Source organism: Myxocyprinus asiaticus, chromosome 2 (assembly GCF_019703515.2).
Source record: "Myxocyprinus asiaticus isolate MX2 ecotype Aquarium Trade chromosome 2, UBuf_Myxa_2, whole genome shotgun sequence".
NCBI lineage: Eukaryota > Metazoa > Chordata > Actinopteri > Cypriniformes > Catostomidae > Myxocyprinus > Myxocyprinus asiaticus.
The window spans coordinates 22,596,326-22,623,047 of NC_059345.1; the positions used below are offsets into that span (position 1 = coordinate 22,596,326).

Consider the following 26,722-nt stretch of genomic DNA (forward strand, 5'->3'; position numbering starts at 1 on the left):
CGTGCTCAAGTTCATCAGACATGTTACAAGTTCTTTCTATTTTCTCTCACAGGGGTGCAACTTTTTGCATCGGAGGCATGGAGGTTTTTTATGCATGACTTATTTCTAAATGTATAATCTATAAGCCTCATTTCTAATCTTCATTTGTTTTTAACAATTCACACACCAAGTAGATTTTACTACATGCCCCAGGCAACTTGTTCGGAGCACCCCTACTCGCTCCCTAAGATGGACCCTTAAAATCAGTTAGCGCATTTAAGAATTACCATCCATAATAATATTTGCAGCAGGTTCACTGAACGGCGAACCAACCAGACTTTATTTAGCATTAGTTGATCAGAATGAAGAAGGTATGTCAGTAACAATACAACAAAACTTTAACAAGGATAAGATTTGTATGATGTAGGCCTACGATTGTTATGCCAGTAGGTAGCCATGTTAATGACTAGTTGCTAACTGGTTAAATTACACATGGGCTGACCAAATATCTGGATTTATAATTATCCATTGATAATTTGTAGTAGAGATGTGCATGGTTACCATTTTTACCATTCGTTTAAATGCAAGGTTTCACGAACGGTTATTCAGGTTTTCTCTGGGAGTTGATACGTGGAAATAAAGAATGTTTATTGCAATGAAATGTCCTCAAACACTACTCAAAATAGCAGCACAGTGAGCTATAAGCCTAAATAGCACAATACATAGGTCTTAAAAATTTAAATGATAAAATCTCACAATAAAGTTATACAAAAATGATCAAACTGTCACTGCCTGTATATGCACTCTGCCCGGGCAGGTTTACATTGTCGGGCAGCAAAAACACTGTCTTACCGTTTATCAAGCATTGAAACTATGCTTTGGTTATAAACAACCTGGAATCATGTTTAATGGCGTAACAGTCATGAAACCCAACGCTGGTGTTTGGAGACACATTTATAAAAATGTAAATTATTTTTAACTATACTCTGTGATCCTACGATGGCATTTATTGCCACATTAAATAAAAGGAAAAAAAAAATATTTTGAGATTATAGTCATCATATTTTGTGAATAAAATAAAATTATGAGAATAAAGTCGTAGCATTATGATAATAAAGTCGTAGCATTGTGAGAATAAAGTAGAAATATTTAGAGAAAAAAAATCTCTAATGAGAGCATCATCACAACAGTAGAACGGACGCCGAGCCAGCAGATTAATTAATGCAAGAGATGGATTTGGAGGATGTATTAAATCATACTATATAGGATAGGATTTAGCAATAAAGAAATTCTTGGTCTTTTGGCACATCAGCACAGAGTTATTAGTTTCCGGACACTGCAGTGATTATTTATGAAATTTAATTTATTCAGGAGAAAGAACCAGACAGACATTTGCGCAGTATCGCTCGGCATGGGTGATGCTTGGTCTGCTTTTTTGTTGGGTTTTCCTCTCTAAACAATACTCTAACTGAGGGGATGTTACCACATACAATGCCCTGAAATTGATCTATATAATTCACAGCAGTTCCAATTATTTTTTGATAATTGAGAGTTTGAGCCTATATCTAGTGCCTCCCTTGAAAGGCACCCACAGGATGAAAACTCAAGTACTAATTCACACATAGCTGATTCATTAACAGAAAGCTCGCAAAATCTTCCCACAAATTCAGCTTGGTTGCATAGTCAAGTTATCTCCCTGGTTAGTGGTGTTGCATGTAAAGACCCAAATGCTCCATTTTGCTGTTGTCCACAACATCATTTTGATGTTACTTTACTTTCGATTTTTGCTCAAAATATTACGACTTTAATCTCATAATGCTTTGACTTTATTCTTGTAAATTTTACATTATTCTCAATATATTATGATAAATAAAAATTGTGAATTTAAGTTGTAAATGACTTTGATGTTATTGTTAGTTTCTGCATTATGAACAATGAGCTGACAAGTTGTAATTCTCGCTTTGGTCCTCCACAATGTAAACTAAAATGCATTTTATTTGTTTATTGTGCGCCTGACGTTTGCTCATACAAAGTTGTGAACCGGTGTCATGTTGCGCTTAATAGAATTATTATTTGACATGTAGGGTGGTCATTTTTTAAAGTCACGATGCAAGGATTCTTCTTATTTTTATATTATAATATGGTCTGTGGCTAAGCCCAGGATGTCACTAAAGTCTAGTGACACCCCTGCTAAAAACTATTTAGAACATCTCAATAACCAAAAAGCAATGGCCTGGCAACCACAGCAACCTAACATTGGCTACATTTACATGTTAATTTTAGATTTAGATTTGCACTACATATGTGTATGTGTGTATGTACGTATGTATGTATGTATATATTGTCTTATTGTGTATTCTATATATACTTTATTTTCTATTCAATTTTTATTTATTTTTCTATTAAATTTTGTATTATTTTTTTTATTATTATCTATGTCTTGTTGCTGTTTTGTATTGTTGTGCACTGGAAGCTCCTGTCACCAAGACAAATTCCTTGTATGTGTAAGCATACTTGGCAATAAAGCTGACTCTGATTCTGATAATCTGATTATTGCAATAATCAGAGTATAAGGAATACGTTATGGTTACTTGTGTAACCTCCGTTCCCTGATGGAGGGAACGAGACGTTGTGTCGATGTAGTGACACTAGGGGTCCCTCTTGGGAGCCCGAGACACCTCTGGTCTTTGATAAAAGGCCAATGAAAATTGGCGAGTGGTATTTGCATGCCACTCCCCTGGACATACGGGTATAAAAGGAGCTGGTATGCAACCACTCATTCAGGTTTTATGCTGAGGAGCCGATATAAGGTCCGGCCATTTCAGCGGGTAGTTCAGCGTTGTGGCAGGAGGGACACAACGTCTCGTTCCCTCCATCAGGGAACAGAGGTTACACAAGTAACCATGACGTTCCCTATCTGTCACTCACTTGACGTTGTGTCGATGTAGTGACACTAGGGGTCCCTGTACGAAACGCCACAATTGGCTGAACTGTGTTATGTGAACTGGTGGTGTGTGGTAGGCAGACTACTGTGTGCCTCATAGCCAGCACACCAGGTCGACACGTAACCTCCCCCAACATAGTTGTGAGTGTCGAACGGCCCTTTTTGGGGACAAGTCGACTACCCAAAAGATAGAGACAGGCTTAACCCAGTCGTGGCCTCTTTTCCCCTTCTTTTTTTCCAATCCCTAAAAAAGAAGGGGGATTATCCGACTGAGCCGCCAGGTCTAGTCGGGGGGTGTCCCTCCCAAGGGGAAGACACCGCGGAGACCACACCTCGCCCAAAGAGAGGGGGGATATTTAAGTGGAAAAATACGTCACATGGTCTTTCCAACCAAGTGGAGAGTCTTCAAGGTAGATCCTGCCAAATGGGGGAGGAGTTACTACAAACATGGAGACTGGGGCAGAGGGGCTCTGCCCAAGGAAGATGCAGTTTGCCAACAGGGAAACGAATTAGATATATATCGCATGGGGTTATCCTTACAGGGAACTGCCACATGCGGAGCACCTACCCCAGAACAGGACTCTTAGTTGGCACGTGTACTGGGCCGGCAGCGAGTCTCTCTGAAAACTCGACTGCCACAGGGCTTGGAGGAAGTCAACCAGGGAACAAAGTTTGTGAAAACTACTGGGAATTAATGGCGCACGTCTTCAGCTCCAAGAGAGGTTGAAGGCACTATGTGCAAGTGATACACCCGGCCAGCTATCCCGGGCTTATCCGCTTGTGTTGCATGCCACTACCTGGGACGAAACCGGTTCCACCCGGAGGCTGTAGAACCTTGCAAAGATGTTGGGTGTTGCCCAGCCCGCTGCTCTGCAAATGTCTGTTAGAGAGGCACCTCTGGCCAGGGCCCAGGATGCCACTACACGTCTGGTAGAATGGGCTCGTAGCCCTACCGGGGGCGGCATGTCCTGGGCAAGATATGCCATAGTTATGGCGTCAATGAGCCAGTGGGCGATCCTCTGCTTGGAGACAGCGCTTTCTTTCCACTGTGCACCAAAGCAGACAAAGAGCTGCTCAGAGATTCTAAAGCTCTGCGTGCGATCCAAATAGATGCGTAAAGCGCACGCCGGACACAGCAACGACAGCGCTGGGTCTGCCTCCTCCTGGTGCAGCGCTTGCAGGTTCCTAAAAGGGGTGGTGGGAACCTTGGGCACACAGCCCAGTCGGGGTCTCAGGATCACGTGAGAGTAACCCGGACTGAACTCCAGGCACGTTTCGCTGACAGAGAACACTTGCAGGTCACCTACCCTCTTGATGGAAGTGAGCGCAGTCAGCGCGCTCGTTCGTAAGGCGCGCTGTCAAGGAGACTGAGTCCAACTCCAATCCGAGAAAAGAGATGCTCTGAACCGGGAGGAGCTTGCTCTTTTCCCAGTTGACCCGAAGCCCTAGTCGGCTGAGGTGTGAGAGCACCAGGTCCCTGTGTGCGCACAACATGTCTCGAGAGTGAGCTAGGATTAGCCAGTCGTCGAGATAGTTGAGAATGCGAATGCCCACCTCCCTTAACAGGGCAAGGGCAGCCTCTGCGATCTTCGTAAAGACGCGAGGAGACATGCACAGGCCAAAAGGGAGGACTTTGTACTGATACACCTGACCCTCGAACACGAACCGCAAGAAGGGTCTGTGTCGAGGAAGGATCAAGATGTGGAAGTATGCATCCTTCAGGTCTACCACCGCAAACCAATCTTGATGCCGGACGCTCGCCAGAATGCGTTTTTGCGTCAGCATCTTGAATGGGATCTGTGTAAAGCCCGATTCAGTACTCGCAGGTCCAAGATTGGCCGCAACCCACTGCCTTTTTTCGATACGATGAAGTAGGGGCTGTAAAACCCTTTCTTCATCTCGGCTGGTGGGACAGGTTCTATCGCGTCCTTCCGTAGGAGGGTAGCGATCTCCGCGCGCAGGGTGGCAGCGTTTTCGCCCTTGACCAAGGTGAAGTGAATACCACTGAACCTGGGCGGGTGCCTGGCGAACTGAATCGCGTAGCCCAGTCGGACGGTCCGGATCAGCCATCGCGATGGATTGGAAAGCACGAGCCACGCATCCAAGTTCCGTGCGAGGGGGACCAAGGGGACAATGTCGTCGGATGTACCGGCAGGTGGGGCCTCTCGGCGGGGCGGAGTGAGTGGTTTCCCTCGTCCCTGGGTCACCCATCTCAGGGGTGCTTCGAGGACCTCCGTGGGTTCTTTGGCGCCGCTGTGAGACGGGTGGCATCGGCTTCCTGCAGTGGGCTCCACGCCGGAGCTGGGCCGAAGGGGCGGGCTGCGGCGGAGCCGGTGCAGTCATCGCAGGGGGACGCCCTTGGCGACAAGCAGACAGGATGCGGGATCTTGAGCCGCGCCGGGGCAGGATGTGCCGGATTGCCTCCATCTGCTGCTTCACCACCGAGAACTGCTGGGCAAAGTCCTCGACGGTGTCCCCGAATAGGCCCGCCTGGGAAATGGGGGCAGCAAGGAAACGTGTCTTGTTGGCCTCGCCCATCTTGACCAGGTTGAGCCAAAGGTGGCGCTCCTGGACCACTAGTCTAGCCATCGTCCGCCCGAGAGTCCGCGCCGTGACCTTCGTCGCTCGGAGAGCGAGGTCGGTCGCCGAGCACAGTTCCTGCATCAAATCTGGGGCGGAACTACCCTCGTGCAATTCTTTCAGCGCCTTGGCTTTGTGGACCTGCAGGAGAGCCATGGCGTGCATGGCAGAAGCGGCTTGTCCAGCAGCACTGTAGGCTTTAGCCGTCAGGGACGACGTGAGCCTGCAGGGCTTGGACGGGAGCTTAGGGCATCCGCGCCAGGTGGCGGCGCTCTGCGGGCATAGGAGCAGAGCGTGATCTCATGGAAATTACTTGACTGTGGCTAAATTTTTGCAAAATGATATTACATCTTTCACATTTTGTTTTAAGGTAAAATCTGCACTGTGTGGCACCAAAAGTGTAACATTTTCTCCCAAACAGATGAAGCTTTTACGGTTAATGCTCTATCGAGTTTACAAGGAATAAAACAGACCTCCCTAACCTAAAACTTCAACCTAAACCTAACCGATAGTGTCATAAAGTGACACTTTAGGCTCATACGTATGTCAACCCGCATGCTTTTCAGGACTCTGTAACCTGGTCCTTTGCATCGCAAGTGCAACGCTCTATCTTAAGAGTGCAAATGTTATGCGCAAGGCAATGCCTTAAGTCATAAGCACAAAGTCAGTGGGCATGGCCATGAAGTTTTGGAATTTTCGTACAAGCATGCGCTAAGACTAGGCAAAAAATGGGTTTGGCAAAATCGCCCGTGCAACGCACAAAAGGCGTGACTAAGTGCCATTATCTTCTTCCATTAGGTTCTTCTCTGGTTATTCAACTACTGCATCCTATTATATAGTCCATTCCCTGAAGCACCAACGATTTAAACAAAGACAGCACATTAATAAGAAGTTGGTAGTGTAAATGGACTGTGTGCAATGAATTAGAGGAATTGAAAATTACGTTCTTCTGTGCATTAACTGCGTCCTTGATGAATGTCAGGCATATTTCTATGACAGTGACACACTCCTTATATATGCATGGAAAATGTGATTCTCGTCAGAATTTGGATGTATGCTGTTAAATTTAGTAATTATTATTAATAATTTTCATCTACTGACACACAAATCATGGCTAGTATAAACAGTGATTGTATTGGCACGCACTTTTTGTGCGATTTTGATTTAGAAAAATTGAATTAATTTACTGAAGCACGAAAAAATTTAACCAAAAATATTTCTACATTCAAATTACACTTCAAACGAAACAAAAGTATAATCAAAATAACAAAGTAGTCAAAAAATCTATTTAAATCCAAACATTTTACTCTGTCAAACTTCTTCCACCTGCCCCTTTTGCAGTGACTTAAAAATCACTCTATGACAACTGTGGGAAAACTACTAGTCAAAATTAAATCATAAATACAATTGTAAATATATAAGAATAATAATACATTTAAACATAACAACAAGAATAATAATAATTGAAAAAATAAACCATGACCTCCAGAAAGTTTAACACAAATCTTATAATTTTTTGTTTCAACAAGTGGCTTCAACAGCGATTGATGGGACATAATTTGATGATCTATACTTTCAGAATTTGGATATGAACTTTATTACCACCTGCTGGTGAAATCTCCAAACTGCAAATGCAGGAACTGAATTTGGACTTTCCACTGAGTTGAGAGGTGGTATTGAAACATCTAAGCGCAATGACCAAATTCTTATGAAAATAGCAAATTTCACTTTGCGGCACTTCATTTACATACAATACACCCACAGTTTGCGCATCTACACCCACAGTAGCACAAACACTCCCACCAATGGCCAGTTGCGCTTTCCGCTGGTACGAAAATTGCACTTAGAATTAGCACTCTAACGAAAATTGAATAAGACGTTGCGCACGGTCATAGCGCGCTCACGAAAATAGAGACCAATATGTTGAGCTACCGCACAATTTGATTGGACTTGAACAAACTTGTAAATGTAGCTGATTATGTAATGCAAACATTAAAATGTATCACCTTCAGGCACTATTTTAAAAGCGTTTTTATGTAAAAGATAGCATTGTTTGAGGAACAGGGTGAAAAGTGTTTAAAAATGGATAATCATGTGTTTTATTTGTGATTTTTATGTTGTTGTAGCGCCATAGTTTTAATTTCACCAGGAAACTGCCACAATATGTACAACGAGCCACGTAAAAGTCATTTAGCAAAAATGTAGATATGGTTATATGATTCTATGAGACCAGGTTGATCAAGATAGGCATCAATATGGGTGCTATAATGTCAGTGAGGTTTGTCAAATACAAGCAAGTCAGGCATATACAGTCTTCAATAATGGTTTAAGGCTCCATAGTGCATGTTTACTTGTGTTACTTATACTGTTTGTTATTACTTATACTTATTGTTTGTCATGCATCAAACATTTATAAATAGTGTTTCCTGTGATGCATTGTCTGCTTGATCACATATAAGCAGTTAGATAATATTGGATATGAGCCGCAGACTCCAGGGAGTGCATGTAAGGATATGTGTGTGTATGTGTGTGTGGTGTGTTTTGCTGTGCCCTGTGGTTTTGGAAGGATTATTACTCATTTTAAGTAGAGGGTGTTTCTGCTCCTGGCCCTCAGCACCCTGGCTCTGACACACACATACACACCTTGATCCCTGCCCCAGGTCCCCACACACCCACGCTGATGAAATAATTAGTCTGTAACTGCTGATCCCGAATGATTTCAGCTGACCTTAGACTACGTAGCCCACACACACACACACACACACACACACACACACACACACACACACACACACACACCTTCCAAGATCTTCCTTGTGACCTTAAAAATGAGAGGCTTCTTGATTGGTTCTCATTAGCTCATTTCCACTATCGGGCCAAATAAGGGCATGCTAGTGCATGCCAGGGCCAGTTGTGTTCCCTTTGTCACTTCCGGGGCTTCAACGTTCCTCCTCGGGGCTTCCTCGGGGCAAAAGGCCAATGGCCTTTGGCAAGCCGATTACCCTTGGGCCACAGAAGGTCAACTTTTCAATGTCAAACACAGAGTTTCACTGAGTCAGGTCAGAGGTTTCAGCACCAAGATATTAATTTCCCAATCTTTCATACCTAGCTACCAGCTTACCTCAACAGATCAACGGAGAATTGAAAATTGTCAGTACTGGTCAGTAGAAATCAGGGCTTTTCTGAATACTCTTGATGAAAATGTGCAATGTCAGGTTGATGGCATCTGCCGAAACGAAGACCTGTTAAAGTGTATTGTCACCGAAGTTGTGTATCCAGCTCACAATGGTACAGGTTCAGGAAAAAATCAAACAAATTGCAGACACAGTACAAATCCGTGTTATTTAGAGGGCTAGCTAGTCTCCAGAGTCTGATACCTCAGCTTGAGTTTCCCTCTTGCTTGTGAAATGGGTGTGTGACATTGGTACCAGGTCAGCGTATTAGGGGCGGGTTTTAGGGCAACACTGCGGGGCTATTGATCAGATGGTGGGAATGCAGATCGATTTTGGTCTCGCAGCCCGTGGTCTGAGGCTATTGGCCCCGGCTGACCAGTTGATTGCCCTGGCTTACCCTGCCGCAATAGTGGAAAAGCGGCTATTGAATACAATGTATTACCTCTGTCCTTATGCTCTTCCTCTCACATTGTTTGCTTTAAATTCATTTTAATACAGTATTCTCTCTCTCTCTCTCTCTTTCTCTCTCTCTCTCTCTCTCTCTCTATATATATATATATATATATATTTCTTTCTCTATCTCTCTATCCCTCTTTCTACCTCTCTCTCTTTCTACCTCTCTCTCTCTCTCGGCTGTCTCTCTTTCTTATACATCTTAATTTATTACATTTAATTGACTGACCAAAAGAAATAAGAGAAAAAGGCAAGCAACCTAATTTTTGGGTGTATTTGTGTAAACATCAACGGCATGCTGAAAGAGAATAAATAGAAGAGAAAAGAGCTAGAAAAATCTGTCTCGAAGGTTTTGTTGTGTTTTGTTTTTAGAAAATCCCCAAACACTCTGGGTTTAGTCAAGGATAGAGGCAGAGGACAAGTGCACCACTCCAGCTGTTCTGAGGTCAGCAGTGCAGGGACGAGCAGGTGTTCTGCCAAGGAAATACACTTCTCATTTTGACCTGGGGTTAGTCTGGATGTCAGTCCTGTAATGGCTACAGTGAGAACAGCTGTGTTCAGGGATGATCTCAGACCTGTGGCTGAGGATGGTCCATAATCTCTATATAATATCTCTGTAATGTTTCTGGTCTGGATAGAGGGAGAAAAAATGTATGCTTGTTTTATTTTTACTGCTTAGTATTATTTCTGGTCGTGACATGGCCCCTGCATTTTGTCCAATTAGATCGCATTGCAATACAACAGCATGTTTTTGCTCTATGAAATGAATTTCAATTAATTTGGCTAATCATTATGCAATGTAATACACCAAGAAAACACTCTGATGTCTAAATCAGCATCATTACTCAGTGCTAAATAAAACACTCTGTTCTCTTTAGATTAACTCTACAGTAATCATAGTTGATCTGTTTACCTCCAGAGCAGTAAAAATGGCTTGCTGGTCCTTGGGAAGGAGTTATTAGTTTATTTACAAATATTAATGTGTTCTTTAGTAATTCCATCTTGTCTCACTGTGGCATTTGCCTGGCATATTCCTAATGTCCAGACATTCTGCAAGATCGCCAATGCTCACTGGTGTGTTAAACCCCATATTGCTGGTTACTAGTCCCCAGGGTTGGGAGGGCTACTTTTGAAATGTATTCCACTACAGATTACAGAATACATGCTGTAAAATGTAATTTGTAACATATTCCATTAGATTACTCAAGGTCAGTAACGTATTCTAAATACTTTGGATTACTTCTTCAGCACTGGTAGATTTTTTCACTTGTTTTGACTATAAAAACTCTGCCAGTACAGTAAGACAAAATACACATGTTAAAAATACATTCTCTGAAAATAAACCTAAATATCTTATGCAGTGTTGTTTCTAAAACAAGATCAATCAAATTGATCTTGTTTTAAGGATTTTTAGATATTTTTACAGGAAAACAATACAAAAATTATTATCAAGAAATTATGATCTAACATGAATTTTCTTGATTAAAAAATATGATCGTGGCTGGTAACGTGCATGTAAAATGGCTAGAAATAGCATTTTAGCTTAGTGTAAATCTGACAATTTACACAAGGTTTATTTCTATTTCTTCTGCTCAACTTATTCTCTGTCTGCTCATATGAATGTAACACATCATAAGAAAGTGTTTCACTGCTGTTCAAATGCACTTTAGATCGCATCATTTATATGAATAAATGTTTTCCATCTGAAAGGACTAAATATTAAATGAAACAAATGTCAATAAAATGCAAAGTAATCTCTTCAGTAATCTAAATACTTTTTGAATGTAACTGTATTCTAATTACCAACGATTTAAATTGTAACTGTAGTGGAATACAGTTACTTATATTTTGTATTTAAATACATATTCCCGTTACATGTATTCCGTTACTCCCCAACCCTGCTAGTCCCTGAGTGGTTTTTGGATCGGCCCAAACTAAATCAAAGTTTTATGCCTATTTTATTTTTATTTTTTGAAGAAAATTCCTATTGACATTTTGCTGAGGTCTTACATGGAATCAGTTCTCCTGTTGAACGCAGTTACAGATTTAATAGCCACAGCAGAGTTAATGTAAAAGCAAGCACTTTTGCTAGTAGTGTTGGCTGTATGTGTGAGTGTGTACAGTATGTGTGTGTCACTCTGAAGAGGACTGTACAGTTCTAATAAGATAAACATTATTTCCACAGTCTCCCCATTCTCTGTTTCTCCTTTTCTTACCCCCCCACCCCCCCATTGTTCCTTCTCCCCATCTATCTCTTAACTTTCTTCTTTCCACTCCTTTTCAATCCTGCTCCCCTTTACTCTCTCTCTTTCTCTCAGTCTTAATCTTTCATTGAAATGTTCTGCCTCTCTAAGAAGCTGATGAGGCAAAGCTCCTGTCAAAATGCCAGTCCTCACTGCTGATTGGTGGATGATTTCTGTGCCCCCATCATTAGCAGACTATCTAGCTGTACTTCATTAACTTTATGTAACATAGCATGGCAAAAATCTTTTAAAACTAATCAGATTTCCCAAAATTGCACAAATCTAGATTAAAAAGTCAGAGGAAAGAGAGAGAGAAAATGGGGGGGGGGGGGTGGACTTTAAAGTCGTGAAAGACTTTAAAGTGTTCTTTTAATCCAGTTAAAGTGGCTGTGCAATGAAATACTGGGGAAAAACCCTCCACCGAGGCTGTTTTTGAAATGTACAAAATGCTGACTTATCGGGGAGGATCCAGAGGTAGGGATGCATTAAAATATGTCTGATGTTTGCATAACATTCCGTCAACTGAGATGCCTCTTTCTGGTTGAGTTTTGAAGACAGCATAGATGTATCCATCATGGCTGTAACAAACTATGAGGTAGAGGTCTTCGCGGGTCCAAAAATTCGTGCCCGAACCCAAAGAGACCCAGAAATGTACTACCTGGACCCGAACCAGACACGTCTATTATTTGAAAGCTTGGACCCGTACTCATGCAGAACCGATAAATGCCAGACCCGAACTGGACCTGTCTATTATTTGAAACTGGGACCCGGACCCTGCCGGGAGACACAGACCCGATCGACACCGATTTCACAGCTGATTGCTATTAACAAGTTAATTTACAAATTGTGAGAACAAAACTTTGTGTCTTACCTAATGTAATGTTAGTAGCCTTCTCCCCTGTGCCTGGCCATGATGCATATAATCCATCCTCCTTGCCAAGAAAGTTGGTAAAATACTCTAAATTCAGGTTTTCTGTGATTCCTGTCTTGCTGATTGAAACAGCATAGCTAATCCACTCATTATTTAAGCTTCAAAAGTCCACTTGCTGTCATGGTAACGTCGACTGTTTGCCCTTTTGAACTACAATAATGATTGCTCGTTTATTGCCATGGCTGCTAACGTTAGCATTGCTAATTTGCAACGTGTTCCTGAACTCCGCTCTGTCTCTGACGTCACTCAGCTCGTTGTGGCTCTGCTCCATTTTTCACCTTATTTCCCAGCCCGCACTTTCTCATCCTAATTTTACAATGTTGCAAGTTACAACACACACAGCACAATCATCAGCGTTGTCTAATCATGGCTGTGTCTTCTTAGATCGACTCGGGTATTACACATAATGTTAAACAGACCCGGGACCTGCAACAATAGAATGGGGCCTGACCCGGATCTAGCTGACTGTATAAAACATGGATCCGAACCCGTACGGGTCCCGGGTCGGGTCTCAGGTCCTCAGGTTAGGGTGGACCCATGAAGACCTCTACTATGAGGTCACCGAGGTCCGGACCTCGGTAAAGTTTTCATCTTAAAAAATAAATTTTGATGCTATGTACATCTGAATAAAAAAATAAGCAGTTGAAAACTTCTTTGAGTGTCTGCATGTATGTATAATTTAGTTTAGACAGTTGGCTGGATTCTTTAGTGTCCGCAGATGCTACAAGAGTGTGACAAAATGGTGCTACCTGAAGCTGCGCAGTGCATTTGCCGGGCAGAGCAGAGTATAAGCGGGCGTGCTGTCCCAAGGTTAACACAGTGCGAGTTGTGACTGACCCATTTGAAATTGACACAGAAGTCTCTGTTATAAACCCATCTGATATGAGACACTTAAAGGCTCTCAAATCAAATCCCTTTATTGTCACTCAACCACATACACAAGTGCAACAGTGGGTGAAAGTCTTGGGGGAAGTTCCAAGCAATATAGCAGTATGACAGTTACAATAAACATTTGATTTACACATAACACAGTTTACACATCTGTCACACAACACAATATACAGGAACACCTAATAATATATAATATACAGTATTCACAAAATAAGAAGACTATACAAAAAAAATTACAAATAATGATAATAATGATATATAATATACAGTATACACAAAATAAGAAGACTGTATACTATAAAAATATCTGTGGTGAAGCTTGTTGAAACAAGATTAAACAGCCCGTCATATTAAACTACAGTGACGAGGTAAACAGGAAAACATTGTTCCATTCACAGCGGTAATTACAGGCTTTTCATTCCACAAATCAGCACCCTTATAGAAATATACTGTTACTGCAGTAAAAATAAAAATGTCTATCCCCTTTTTCTCCCCAATTTGGAATGCCCAATTCCCACTACTACTTAGTACGTCCTCGTGGTGACGTGGTTACTCACCTCAATCCGGGTGGCGGCGGACAGGTCTCAGTTGCCTCCGCTTCTGAGTCAGTCAATCCACGCATCTTATCATGTGGCTCACTGTGCATGACACCGCAGAGACTCAAAGCATGTGGAGGCTCATGCTACTCTCCGCGATCCACACACAAATTACCATGTGCCCCACTGAGAGCGAGAACCACTAATCGCAACCACGACAAGGTTACCCCATGTGACTCTACCCTCCCTAGCAACCGGGCCAATTTGGTTGCTTAGGAGACCTGGCTGGAGTCACTCAGCACACCCTGGATTTGAACTCGCGACTTTAGGGGTGGTAGTCAGCATCAATACTTGCTGAGCTACCCAGGCCCCCACAGTTACTGTAGTAACATTAACTGTAGTAGTAACTATGGTATTTTGCCAGAAATAGTGTATATATTTATAATAATTGTTAATATTATTAGCTCTCAAAAATATTCAATATTGTATATTAAGGCAATTAAAGTCACTTTTATGTAAGTTGTTTTATTTCTACGTTTAGGATATTGTTTTTCATTACAAATTCCATAGATTATTATTATTTTTATTTTTATTGTATTTTTTTATAATTACATCTAACCTCTGTGATTTTTTTTTTTACCTGTGATTATCGTGATCTTACTAATACCATAGTTAAACTGGATACTATGAACGAACAATGGTAAATTGTCATAAAGTTAACTACAAAGCAGAATTTAACAAAAAAGATTTAAAACCTGGATACTCATGAATTAAGGATGAAGTAATGACTTTTTCTCCTTTGTAAATATGTTCAGTTCTAATGAACTTTAATTGAAAAAGGTGAATTAAAGGTACACTCAGTAACTTTTTGCTCATGCCATCTTGGACTTACAGTGACACCTAATGGTGTGGATGCAGCATAATTCAATAGTTTTTAGTTACAGATGCCATTGTAGAAATTCACTATTCACATTCAACCATAATTAATTCATTCCAAGAGTGAAAGTGTCCAAGAACAAGATGGTTACTGAGATTAAGCGAGTGGTGTTCAGCTGGTCATGTGATTCTAAAATGGCAGCCCCCATGAGAGTGCCCCTGCCCCATGTAGAATTAAACAGCTTTTACAAGGTCACTGATATGACTAGAGTCCTCATCTCATGTGAGTGGTCATGATTTTATACATATGTTTCAAAATTATAATTAATTTCTTTAGGAGTAAAACTTTTAAAGGGGAAAATATTACTGAGTGCATCTTTAAATTAAGAGTCTGGCAAAAGGAAAACAATTGATTGTTTTGGTTAATATTCATATGTAGCAGAATTAACATAGCCCTTGATAAATTAGTTGTTAATTAACTTTTGCTGATTTTTCTGTTGTTAATGTGAGTAAATTTTGCTGCCCAACTCAAAATCAATGCTTTATTGTTAAATGTGCATTTCTATGTGACAAAATGTCAATATTAATATTGTTAACTGCATTTGTGATTAAAAATAAAATTCAGTATTATTATTGGTTTCTGTCCTTTAATTTTTATATTTAATTTTTATGTATGGAATATGCTGGGTTTGTAGGTGTAATTTTGGTCTTGAAACCTCACCGTGGACCTCACTAATTTTCAAACCCTGGTTACGGCCCTGGTGTCCATCACTGGCTCTGATACCCTACAATCCATAAAGTGTGCTGTTCAGAGGTTGGTTAAAGAAATAAAAAGTGTCATCTGACTGAGAGGTTGAATTGATTTCTTATTTTTATCGAGAAATAAGCATTTAAATCATAAAGTATTTGCTTGGTTATCTCATGTGGTCAAGGGTTGGCTGGTTAGCGATGTAATTTTCCTGCAGCTCGAGAGTGATTGGTAACAAGGCTTTTAGGGCTCAAGTGATTGGCTCAAAATCTGTGTGCCAAAATCTAGTGCCACGATAATTCTTAATGGATTGCTCTCCCCAGGTATAACAGACCTCCATGGGCGATCTCTAAAGCTCACCAGAATTTGTTCTAGGTCATCGGACCTACAGTTTTAATGCCTTGGAAGCCAGTCTGAAACCAGTTACAGAGGTACCATCACACAAAAATGCTGCTTGTTAAAGGGTAAGTTCACCCCAAAATGAAAATGTTCTCATCATTTACTCACTCTCATGCATTCTAAGATGCGTATGACTTTCTTTCTTCTGCTGAACACACACGCACAAAAAAAAGATTTTTAGAAAAATATCTCAGCTCTGTTGGTCCATACAATGCTAGTGAATGGTGATTAGGCCTTTGAAGCTCCAAAAACAGATCAAGTCAGCATAAACATAATCCATCAGACTACAGTGGTTTAATCAATGTCTTCTGAAGTGATCCAGTTGGTTTTGGGTGAGAACAGACCAAAATGTAACTCCATTTTCACTGTACATCTTGACAGAAAATTCCTTGGCAATTATGATTTCAAGCTCGTTTACACTTCCTACAGTGCCATCTAGCGCTCTGCATATGCGTGAAGCGCTAGAAAGTGTAATCGAGCTTGAAATCATTATCGTGCCTAAAGACTGCGATCACAAGATATACAGTGAAAAAGAAGTTATATTTTGGTCTGTTCTCATCCAAAACCAACTGGATCGCTTCAGAAGACATTGATTAAACCACGGGAGTCATATGGATTACTTTTATGCTGACTTCATCTCCTTTTTGGAGCTTCAAAGGCCTGATCACCACTCACTTGCATTGTATGAACCTGCAGAGCTGAGCTATATATAAAAATCTTTGTTTGTGCACTGTAGCAGAAAGAAATTCATACATATCTGGGATGGCATGAGGGTGAGTAAATGATGAGAGAATTTTCATTTTTGGGTGAACTATCCATTTATGTAACTAGCTTAGTTCGGAATGGCACACTACCATACTAGTCTTACTATATCTGCCATATCTTTATGCAGCGGAAATAATAAGTCATATAGTAGTGTTCCATTCCAAACTCAGCTACTGTCTGACAGGGCAACAAAGCAGTTGTCTACTGTTTCGGACAGAGCTTAAGTAAACTTATACTGAGGACTAATCAAGCCCTGTGTGCTACTCTTGACAGCTGCTGGTAATTGAGAGCACTGCAACCTTGAAAGAAAAACAGAGTAGAGGTAGAATTTACTGGTAGAGGTCAACCTGTTTCCTTCAGTCCTCTATAGAATACAGAGATCCAGAATTATAAGGAATAGCTTGCTCACTCACACTAACTTTCTCTCTCTCTCTCTCTCTCTCTCTCTCTCTCTCTCTCTCTCTCTCTCTCTCATTTTAATTTCAGAATTCCTTTTTAGTATCTCATTGCAGTGTAAGATTTGATTTGGCTCTTGGAGACACTTCTCTTAAAAAGTCCACCCTGATCCTTATTCTAATTTAATGAGAAGAGAACTGGAACAGCCAGACACCTAAGCATTAGGTCCTATTTTCTGCCAAATCAAGACACAGTTTTAGAAATGTCCTGCATTTGAATTTATTGAACACACACACACACACACACACACACACACACGTTGGTACTCCTATCATTATTAGGACCCACCATAGACATAATGATTTTTATACTGTGCAAACTCTCTATTCTAACCCCTAACCCAACCCGTAAACCTAACCCTCACAAAAAACTTTTGGTATTTTTACATTTTCAAAGAAACTTTGTTTGGTATGATTTTTAAGCCGTTTGAATTACGGGGACACTAGGTATGTCCTCATAAACCACCTTTATAGCAAAATACCCTCACACGCACACATGCGCACACACACACACACACACACACACACACACACACACACTGTATTCTACAAACTAACCCTAACCCACACCCTAAACCTAACAGAAAACAATTTCTATCAGGAAGACTCGCAGATTTGAGTGAAATTTAAGATGAAATTTATTTGATGAATATATAGTGCATCCGGAAAGTATTCACAGCACTTTTTTTCCACATTTTGTTATGTTACAGCCTTATTCCAAAATTGATTAAATTCATTATTTTCCTCAAAATTCTATAAACAATACCCCATAATGACAATGTGAAAGAAGTTTGTTTGAAATCTTTGCAAATTTATTAAAAATAAAAAACGGAAAAAAAAAAAAATCACATGTACCTAAGTATTCACAGCCTTTGCTCAATACTTTGTTGAAGCACCTTTGGCACTAATTACAGCCTCAAGTCTTTTTGAGTATGATGCTACAAGCTTGGCACACCTATTTGTGGGCAGTTTCTCCCATTCTTCTATGCAGGACCTCTCAAGCTCCATCAGGTTGGATGGGGAGCGTGGGTACACAGCCATTTTCAGATCTCTCCAGAGATGTGCAATCGGGTTCAAGTCTGGGCTCTGGCTGGGTCACTCAAGGACATTCACAGAGTTGTCCCATAGCCACTCCTTTGTTATCTTGGCTGCGTGCTTAGGGTTGTTGTCCTGTTGGAAGATGAACCTTCGCCCCAGTCTGAGGTCCAGAGCGCTCTGGAGCAGGTTTTCATCAAGGATGTCTCTGTACATTGCTGCATTCATCTTTCCCTTGATCCTGACTAGTCTCCCAGTACCTGCCGCTGAAAAACATCCCCACAGCATGATGCTGCCACCACCATGCTTCACTGTAGGGATGGTATTGGCCAGGTGATGAGCGGTGCCTGGTTTCCTCCAGACATGATGCTTGCCATTCAGGCCAAAGAGTTCAATCTTTGTTTCATCAAACCAGATAATTTTGTTTCTCATGGTCTGAGAGTCCTTCAGGTGCCTTTTGGCAAACTCCAGGTAGGCTGTCATGTGCCTTTTACTGAGGAGTGGCTTCCGTCTGGCCACTCTACCATTCAGGCCTGATTGGTGGAGTGCTGCAGAGATGGTTGTTCTTCTGGAAGGTTCTCCTCTCTCCACAGAGAAATGCTGCAGCTCTGTCAGAGTGACCATCGGGTTCTTGGTCACCTCCCCGACTAAGGCCCTTCTCCCCTGAGTCCTGGTGGTTCCAAACTTCTTCCATTTACAGATGATGGAGGCCACTGTGCTCATTGGGACCTTCAATGCTGCAGAAATTTTTCTGTACCCTTCCCCAGATCTGTGCCTCGATACAATCCTGTCTCGGAGGTCTACAGACAATTCCTTGGACTTCATGGCTTGGTTTGTGCTCTGACATGCACTGTTAACTGTGGGACCTTATATAGACAGGTGTGTGCCTTTCCAATTCATGTCCAATCAACTGAATTTACCACAGGTGGGCTCCAATCAAGTTGTAGAAACATTTCAAGGATGATCAGTGGAAACAGGATGCACCTGAGCTCAATTTTGAGTGTCATGACAAAGGCTGTGAATACTTATGTACATGTGATTTTTTTCGTTTTTTATTTTTAATAAATTTGCAAATATTTCAAACAAACTTCTTTCACGTTGTCATTATGGGGTATTGTTTGTAGATCCGCAGAAGTTGTACTCGGAACCGTCATATCCTGCCGGAAATAGGGGCGAGGAGCCTACCCCCATGCAGGACGGGACTCAACTTGTGGTGGTGGAGGTTGCTGTGTTAGCACACTGAAACGCAATGTGATAGATTGTGAGCAGACTTATAAAGCATTGGCTTACCTGTGATTGGCTAGGAGTTACCTAGCTAATGGTGTGATGATGTACAGCTGCTAGTCTTCCCGCTAGAACTACGCTGCACTACATTTACATTTTAAGAATTTAAAAAATCATTATTTCATTTATGTATGGATTGTTTTCCAAATGAGGACATCCCAAAAGTTTTTGCTCACTTAAATTTGTCCCCAAACTAGGCTAAGAACACACACAGACCCTGTTTACACCAGGTATTAAGATGCGTTTCGGGTGATCTGATCCCATGTGGTCAGTGCTAAATACAGATCTTAATGGGGTCTAAAAAGTTTTGTGATCGGATCACAGAAACCACATTCGAGGTCAAACAACACATGTAAGGAAATAACCATTCAATCGGAAACAATCACGAGAACTTCATGGATCTTCTTCATTGTGTCTGATATCAACATACAGAGACACAGAGGAGAAGCACTCACTTCTGATACTCAGGTTAATACCAGAATAAATGGATAAATCTGATCGAAATGATCACCCGATCAGATCACCCGAGAAGCATCTTAAAACCAGGTGTAGACGGGGTCACACACACACACACACACACACACACACACACACACACACACACACATACACACACACACACATTCATTCTCTGTCATCTGCTTTCTCTCTATCCTGTTCTGTCTGCTGGAATATCCAATTAAATTAAATTTGGCAGTTAATTAGCTAATTAATTAATAAACTAATTAATTCAAGACTTTTACCCCACTCCCACTATGTACACTGAAAGGATTTTAATGCTCGGATGAAGCCTCATAAATTGAAATGCGAAGTATGTCTAAAAAAAAAAAAAATCCCTAGAATTGCACTTTTATTATATTATATTATATTATATTATATTATTTTATTTTATTTTATTTTATATTATATTCATTATTTAAAATCACAAAACCATCATGTATAATCAAATTATCGATTAATATAATATAATATAATATAATATAATATATATATATATATATATATATATATATATATATATATATATATATATATATATATATATATATATATATATTTTTTTTTTTTTTTTTTTTTTTTTTTTTTAATTGACTTCTGGGTCAAAAACAGGGTTAAATAGTTTAAAACAGGAACAAGAAAATCAAAAGGAGGATGGAAAGCCTAAATAACTACAGTTTAATTATACATTTACAATTTAACCAGGTAAATTTATGAATCTATTTTACTAAAAAGGCTTTATCTTCTTATGTTGACAGATAAGTGTGTTTGAAAACACTTATAGCAAGAGAGAGAGAGAGATGAGCAAACACTTCATTCAGCTGCTCTGCTCACCAGTCACACCAAGGATCCTAATCAATCCTGGAAATTGGTTTGTTCCCTGACAAGGTTACGAAATGACAGGGGGTAGAAAAGAGAGACAGAGAGAAAGGAAAAGACAGATGGGAAGGGAGGAGAGAGAAAGAAAATAAAAGAGAGATGTTGGTCTTTGCTTACTGACAGGCTGCTCACTCCAGCAAGGATTTTGGGAATAAGGGAGTTGGGTTGTGTTTGGGCTTGGGGCAAAGATTATGATGCAATGCAGAATATATGTGTTCAATAAATATGTAATACAGAAAGAGTAGTGTAGGGGCTGTTGCTTTCTGTGTATGTGTGTTGTGTGACTTTGTGCGCTCATTTACTGTTCCTCAGCACACTAATGCTTTCACAACCCTGTCACAGTGAAATGTGGGGCCCATTTTCTTCCCGTCCCAGCTGAACCCAGTATGTGTGTGTGTGTGTATATATATATATATATATATATATATATATATATATATATATATATATATATATATATATACACACACACACACACACACACACACACACACACTGTAAAAAAAAATCCTGTTGTTTTTACAAAAAAAAAAAAAACTGGCAGCTGTGGATGCCAGAATAATTACGTAAAAAATACAGTAAAAATTTAAACAACTTTACAGAACAACCTGTAAATTGTACAGTTTAAAACTGTTGTAATTTACATGACCATGATGGCACTGTAAAATAAAAATTCAGTTAAATTTACAGTAAAAAAAAACATCATAAACTTCATATTAGCCTTCTGAAACTGTAAAAATCTGCTTTTTTACTTTATAAGGTATTTGTTAATCACCGTAGCAACTACAGAAGGGCACATGATGACATGAAGTTCATCAAGACTGGCCTTTCAGGAGCAATGACCAATAAACATGTAGAGACAGTGCTCAGTGTCACTCACACAAACACTAAACACCATCAGGGTAACACATGTAAAATTAAAATTATGCAGTAAACATTAACTAAACTACATCAAATATAAAACAGAACACCCCAATGTATGTAACTGATATTAAAAATAAGAAGAAACATAACTATTCCCATAAAATATAATGAAATGTAATGGGTCATGCAGGGAACCCTAACCCTAACCCTAACTACTGTAATTTTAACAATAATTTACTGTAAAAAGTACATGTACTCTCTTGTTAAACATAAGGTAAATTTTTACCATTAATTATACAGGAAAATCATACTTTTTCAATCTAAAATTTTTTATTTTTACAACATTATATTGTAAAAACTACTGTATTGTCTTTTAAAATATATAAAAAAATGTTACTGTATATTTTACTGTTAATACTCATTAATCAATTAATGTTTTATTTCTGTAGCATTTTTACAGTCTTTTACTGTTAAAATTACAGACATTTTTTACAGTGTATATACATAAAATAACAGCCAGCAGTTACAATCTGTTATTCTGGCTAACTCACTGTGTGTGTGTGTGTGTGTGTGTGTGTGTGTGTGTGTGTGTGTGTGTGTGTGTGTTCTCTACATTACAGGAACATTTCACACCGGAGTGCAAGTTTAAGGAGTGTGTGTTTGAGAACTATTATGTGACGTATTCATCAATCTTGTACCGTCAAACAACATCGGGTCGGGCCTGGTACATAGGTATTAACCGAGACGGACAAGTCATGAAAGGGAACCGGGTCAAAAAGACAAAAGGTGCAGCCCACTTCCTGCCTAAACTCATAGAAGGTACGACCTTGTTTCTTATGATTACATGACTACTATACTGTATATTACTATGTGAATGTTTGCAGAGTAATGATAATATTTAAGGGATGTTCCGGATTAAACACAGTTTAAGAATTTTGACAGCATCTGTTGCTTTCAATTAAGAAATTAAACCTGGTCTCAATGTGAAAATGTGACTCTATATATGTTTTTGCAAAACTTGTTATACGTGTCTCCAGGTACAATTCCCTGCAGTTTCCAGGTGAAATGAACACTAGAGGCACTACAACAACTGTGTGTTTTCTCCACTTTCACTCAAATCATGACTTCAATGGCTGCTTATTACTTTATAAACACTTATTTTTCTCTCTATTACTATCATGTTATATCAAGACAATTTTACTCTAACGCATCTTTTGAAAAATTATTCATTTTAATGCTTGTATTACAGACCCACCTACATTTATACACTTATTCCAATATGATTAACTTGCGTGGTAGTGCACCTCGTACATGTTGGACTTTGGACTCTGAGCACTGCAGTTCAAAACCAGACAAGACTTTAAGCTGACACATGACACGACAGAGACATAGAAGCGACATGAATTGACGGGGTTGCATCAGAAAATTTGCTTTTCATTTCGCTTCTGCATTTGAAAACACTATCGGTTAAGGTTAGGTGTTGGTTAAGGTCAAGGATGTCTATTTTGTTAAACTCTAATTTCTCTTTTCGGACACTGTTGTTTAAGTTTAGTGTAAAGTTTTAGGTTAGGGAGGTTCGTTTTATTAAAGCCTCCATCTAAAGTTCACCTTAAAAACCTTGTCTGATTACAACCTCATTTTGCTCGGTTTTTGCACCCCCTGCTGGACATTTAACATAAAAAGTGCTGCCAAACGTGTTATGAAGCATGTCATTTCAGTTTTGCAAAAACATTCCAATGCTCACATAAATTTCATGAGACCAGGCTGAAGAAATTACAAGAAATAATTTCGATTCATCCCTCTGTTTGCAAAAACCCCTAAACATTTTATTTTTATTTATTTTTGAATGTGTGTACAGTAATGCACTGACAAAGGAAGTCTAGGGGTAAGGAATGTCAGAGGGTTTAAAAGCAGAAATGGGAAGCTTGTATTTTTGTTTAAACACTTTTCGCACAATTTTTGTTCAAAAACAGGCATTTGAGCTGAGAAGTGTTTTATAATGGCCATTAATTTGTAGGACTACCATTCAAGGTGGATTAAGTTCTAGTTATGCATTACTCTTATGGGTGGAGTTTGCTCATAAATAATCCCTGTCTGGCATTCTTAGTGTGTACTGTTTAAAGGGATAGTTCATCCAAAAAAGAAAATTCTCATCATTTACTCACCCTCATGCCATCCCAGATGTTTATGGCTTTCTTTCTCCAGTAGAACACAAATTAAGGTTTTTAGAAGAATATCTCAGCTCTGTAGGTCCTTACAATGCAAGTGAATGGTGATCAGATATTTGTAGCTCCAAAAATCACATAAAGGAAACATAAAAGTTCTCCATATGACTCCAGTGGTTAAATCTATACCTTCAAAAGTGATATGATAGGTGTGGGTAAGAAACAGATCAAAATTTAAGTCCTTTCTTTTTTACTCTAAATCTCCACTTTCACTTTTACATCTGAAAGCCACATTTGGTGCATGTTTAGTTTCACTTTCACATCTGAAAGTGAAAGTGGAGATTAAGAGTAAAAAAATTACTTAAATTTTGATCTGTTTCTTACCCACACCTATCATATCTCTTCTGAAGATATGATATGGAGAACTTTTATGTTTCCTTTATGTGATTTTTGGAGCTACAAATGTCTGATCACCATTCAATTGCATTGTATGGACCTACATAACTACATATACTTCTAAAAATCTTTGTATGTGTTCTTCTGAAGAAAGAGAGTCATACACATCTGGAATGGCATGAGGGTGAGTAAATGAGATTTTTTTTTTTTTTTTGGGTGAACTATCCCTTTAAGTAACCGTGTTTACTGGCTTTACAAGGTTTTGACAGGAGTTTAAAAACTGGAAATAACTTATCATGTCATAGACAATTTATTAAGTAATTCAATCACACTAGTCTCATATTAATACATACTATGTCGGGCTATACTTTTGAAAATGTATTTTAATGTTAGTCCTGTGCAATGCATTTTCTCTTAGACTTCCGTTGCAAGAGCATTACTGTAAACACAATTTTTAATTTTTCTACAAATTTTAAAGTGTCTTCTGTGGTAGTCAGTAGCATGCCACAGATGCTGATCAACTTGTTTAACTTGAGTTTAACCTGTATTTAACCTGGAACATTTCATTTATGAATGAATATTCATTTGTTGATAGTTAAAGGGCCTGTAAGCGCTGATAGTCATTCTGGAACTTCCAACAAACTTAAGCCCTGTTTATGCTGCCAGCGACATTGTCACTGGATGTCATTGGTTCCTGTACTGTATGTCACTAGTGGGCATTCCTACTGCTGTCACTCTAACGTTATTGGTAGACTGCATAACTGGCCATAGCTTCTGAGAATCTGATCACAGGTGAGATATATTGCTGGTAAAACTAACTGGTCTTGCCTTTAAAAATTAACATTCTGCAAGGGAGAGTGTTTTTATATAAACTGCAGCAGTGCTCAGTGCATTAACCAGATAAATGATCAATGTACGATTTAAACTCACTCAGACTGCCAGCAATTTCTTTAATGTAATTCTAATTTGACAAGGAATCAGGGTTACACTTTATTTTAATGTGTCCTTGTTACAGTGTAATTACACAAGTAATTACTGATTATTACTAATTAACAACATGTACAATGTACTTACTATAGGTTTAGGGTTAGGGTAAGGGTTTGGTTTAGGGTTAGATGCTTGTAATTGCGCATAATTGACTGTTATTACAATAGTAAATACATGTAATATGTGTAACAAGGACACATTAAAATAAAGTGTTACAGGAATCAGTTTTCTTGCAGCTAAAAAATTATGATTTTGAAGAGGAAAGTGCTTGTTTCATGGACTGCAGCAGGGCTCAATGCATCATATCATTAAAAATAAAAAAAGATCTATCAATGTATTAATCAAACTCAGTCAGAATGCAGACAGTTGCTGACACTGATTTTCCACGCATCGTTTTATTATATCCATTCATGAGGTCACAGATAAATTATATAGACCAGTGAAATCTCTCACTACATTATAACTTCTTTGTCTTGCCTGTGCTCGGCTCCAGTATCTTGCAGGAGTCAGATGACATGAGCTCCACTGAATTCACTCCCATTGCTAGTCGCTCTCAAATGTCACTTTTCATTTGCATGAAGTTAAACTTTTATCAACTTTGTTATGTCGCTTGCCACACCCACATAGCCAGTTGTTGCTGTTGCTCATGTTGCTAGAAATCGCTCTGCTCTCATTGAAAATTTATGAGATCATGTATCTTTGTCGCTGAATGTTGATGGTGGGGTGAATGGGGTTTTAGTCACCGATTTAGACATGCCCCCTCAAAACTCCACCCTCTAAAGATATCGTTGAACAGTTCAGACTGTCACCTAGCGGAAACTGAGCAGTGGGTCTTCTCACAGTTGTCAAAAACAACAGTAGCAAAAAAACGCACTCAACTGACAACTGTTATTAATCTGAATATGGCATTACACCTAAATGATCCCCTTCAACTTCTACAACGTGCAAATGATTGACAGTAGGCAAAAAAGTGCATCAAAGTTTTCTGATTGGCTGATCAAAGACTGTGACAGCAGCTGCTGTCACATTTTTGTTTGCTGTTTACACAGTCTAGTGCTGTCACAGAGAACAATGAGATTTCTCAGGACACTCATTTCAGTGATATCTTTTAGGGAGTAGGAACATTTTCTGCATACAGTTCCATGAAAATCACTTCTAGCACCATTATATAAGGGTATATTTTGACAATTGTTGGCATTTTTAGTGATTTTATCTTTTTATCCTTTTTTCTCCAGTTGCCATGTACAGGGAACCATCTCTACATGATGTTGGTGAACAAAGCCCACCTAGAAAAACAGCAAAAACTTCAGACTCACCTGTCCATAAAAATGCCAAGAAAGACCTGCTTTCTGTACCTGCAGCATCCTAGCAAACAAGAGAAGGAAAGCTTGGCTTGCACGGACATGCAACAACAGAGGCACAGGGGGTACAATACAAATAATATTTGTGGTCTTTCTGCTGATCCTCAGAAATAAGGTATTCCTACAATGCATCAAGGCTCAAAAGACCCTTGTTAACAGGTTTAAAGCCTATCGCACTTCCCCTTGGTCTCTCCCACTTCCTTAATCGAGGGAATAAATCTGAGCAATAAAAAGGTCAGAGTTTCCTCAAGCACTCTCACTGGCTATGCCCGTTTCGTGA

At 39.6% G+C, this 26,722-nt stretch overlaps 1 protein-coding gene across 3 annotated transcripts in view; it reads left to right on the plus strand.

The window, feature by feature from the left end:
* LOC127455383 (fibroblast growth factor 11-like) overlaps positions 1-26,722 on the plus strand; it is a 126,471-nt gene that overhangs the window by 93,273 nt on the left and 6,476 nt on the right. For all 3 annotated transcript variants that reach the window (XM_051723242.1, XM_051723260.1, XM_051723251.1), the window contains 2 exons: positions 22,154-22,352; positions 26,317-26,722. The exon at positions 26,317-26,722 is cut by the window's right edge and continues 6,476 nt beyond it. In XM_051723242.1, coding sequence (XP_051579202.1) covers positions 22,154-22,352; positions 26,317-26,450 — 333 coding nt within the window. In that variant the 3' untranslated portion in view covers positions 26,451-26,722. The remainder of the gene's footprint in view (positions 1-22,153; positions 22,353-26,316) is intronic.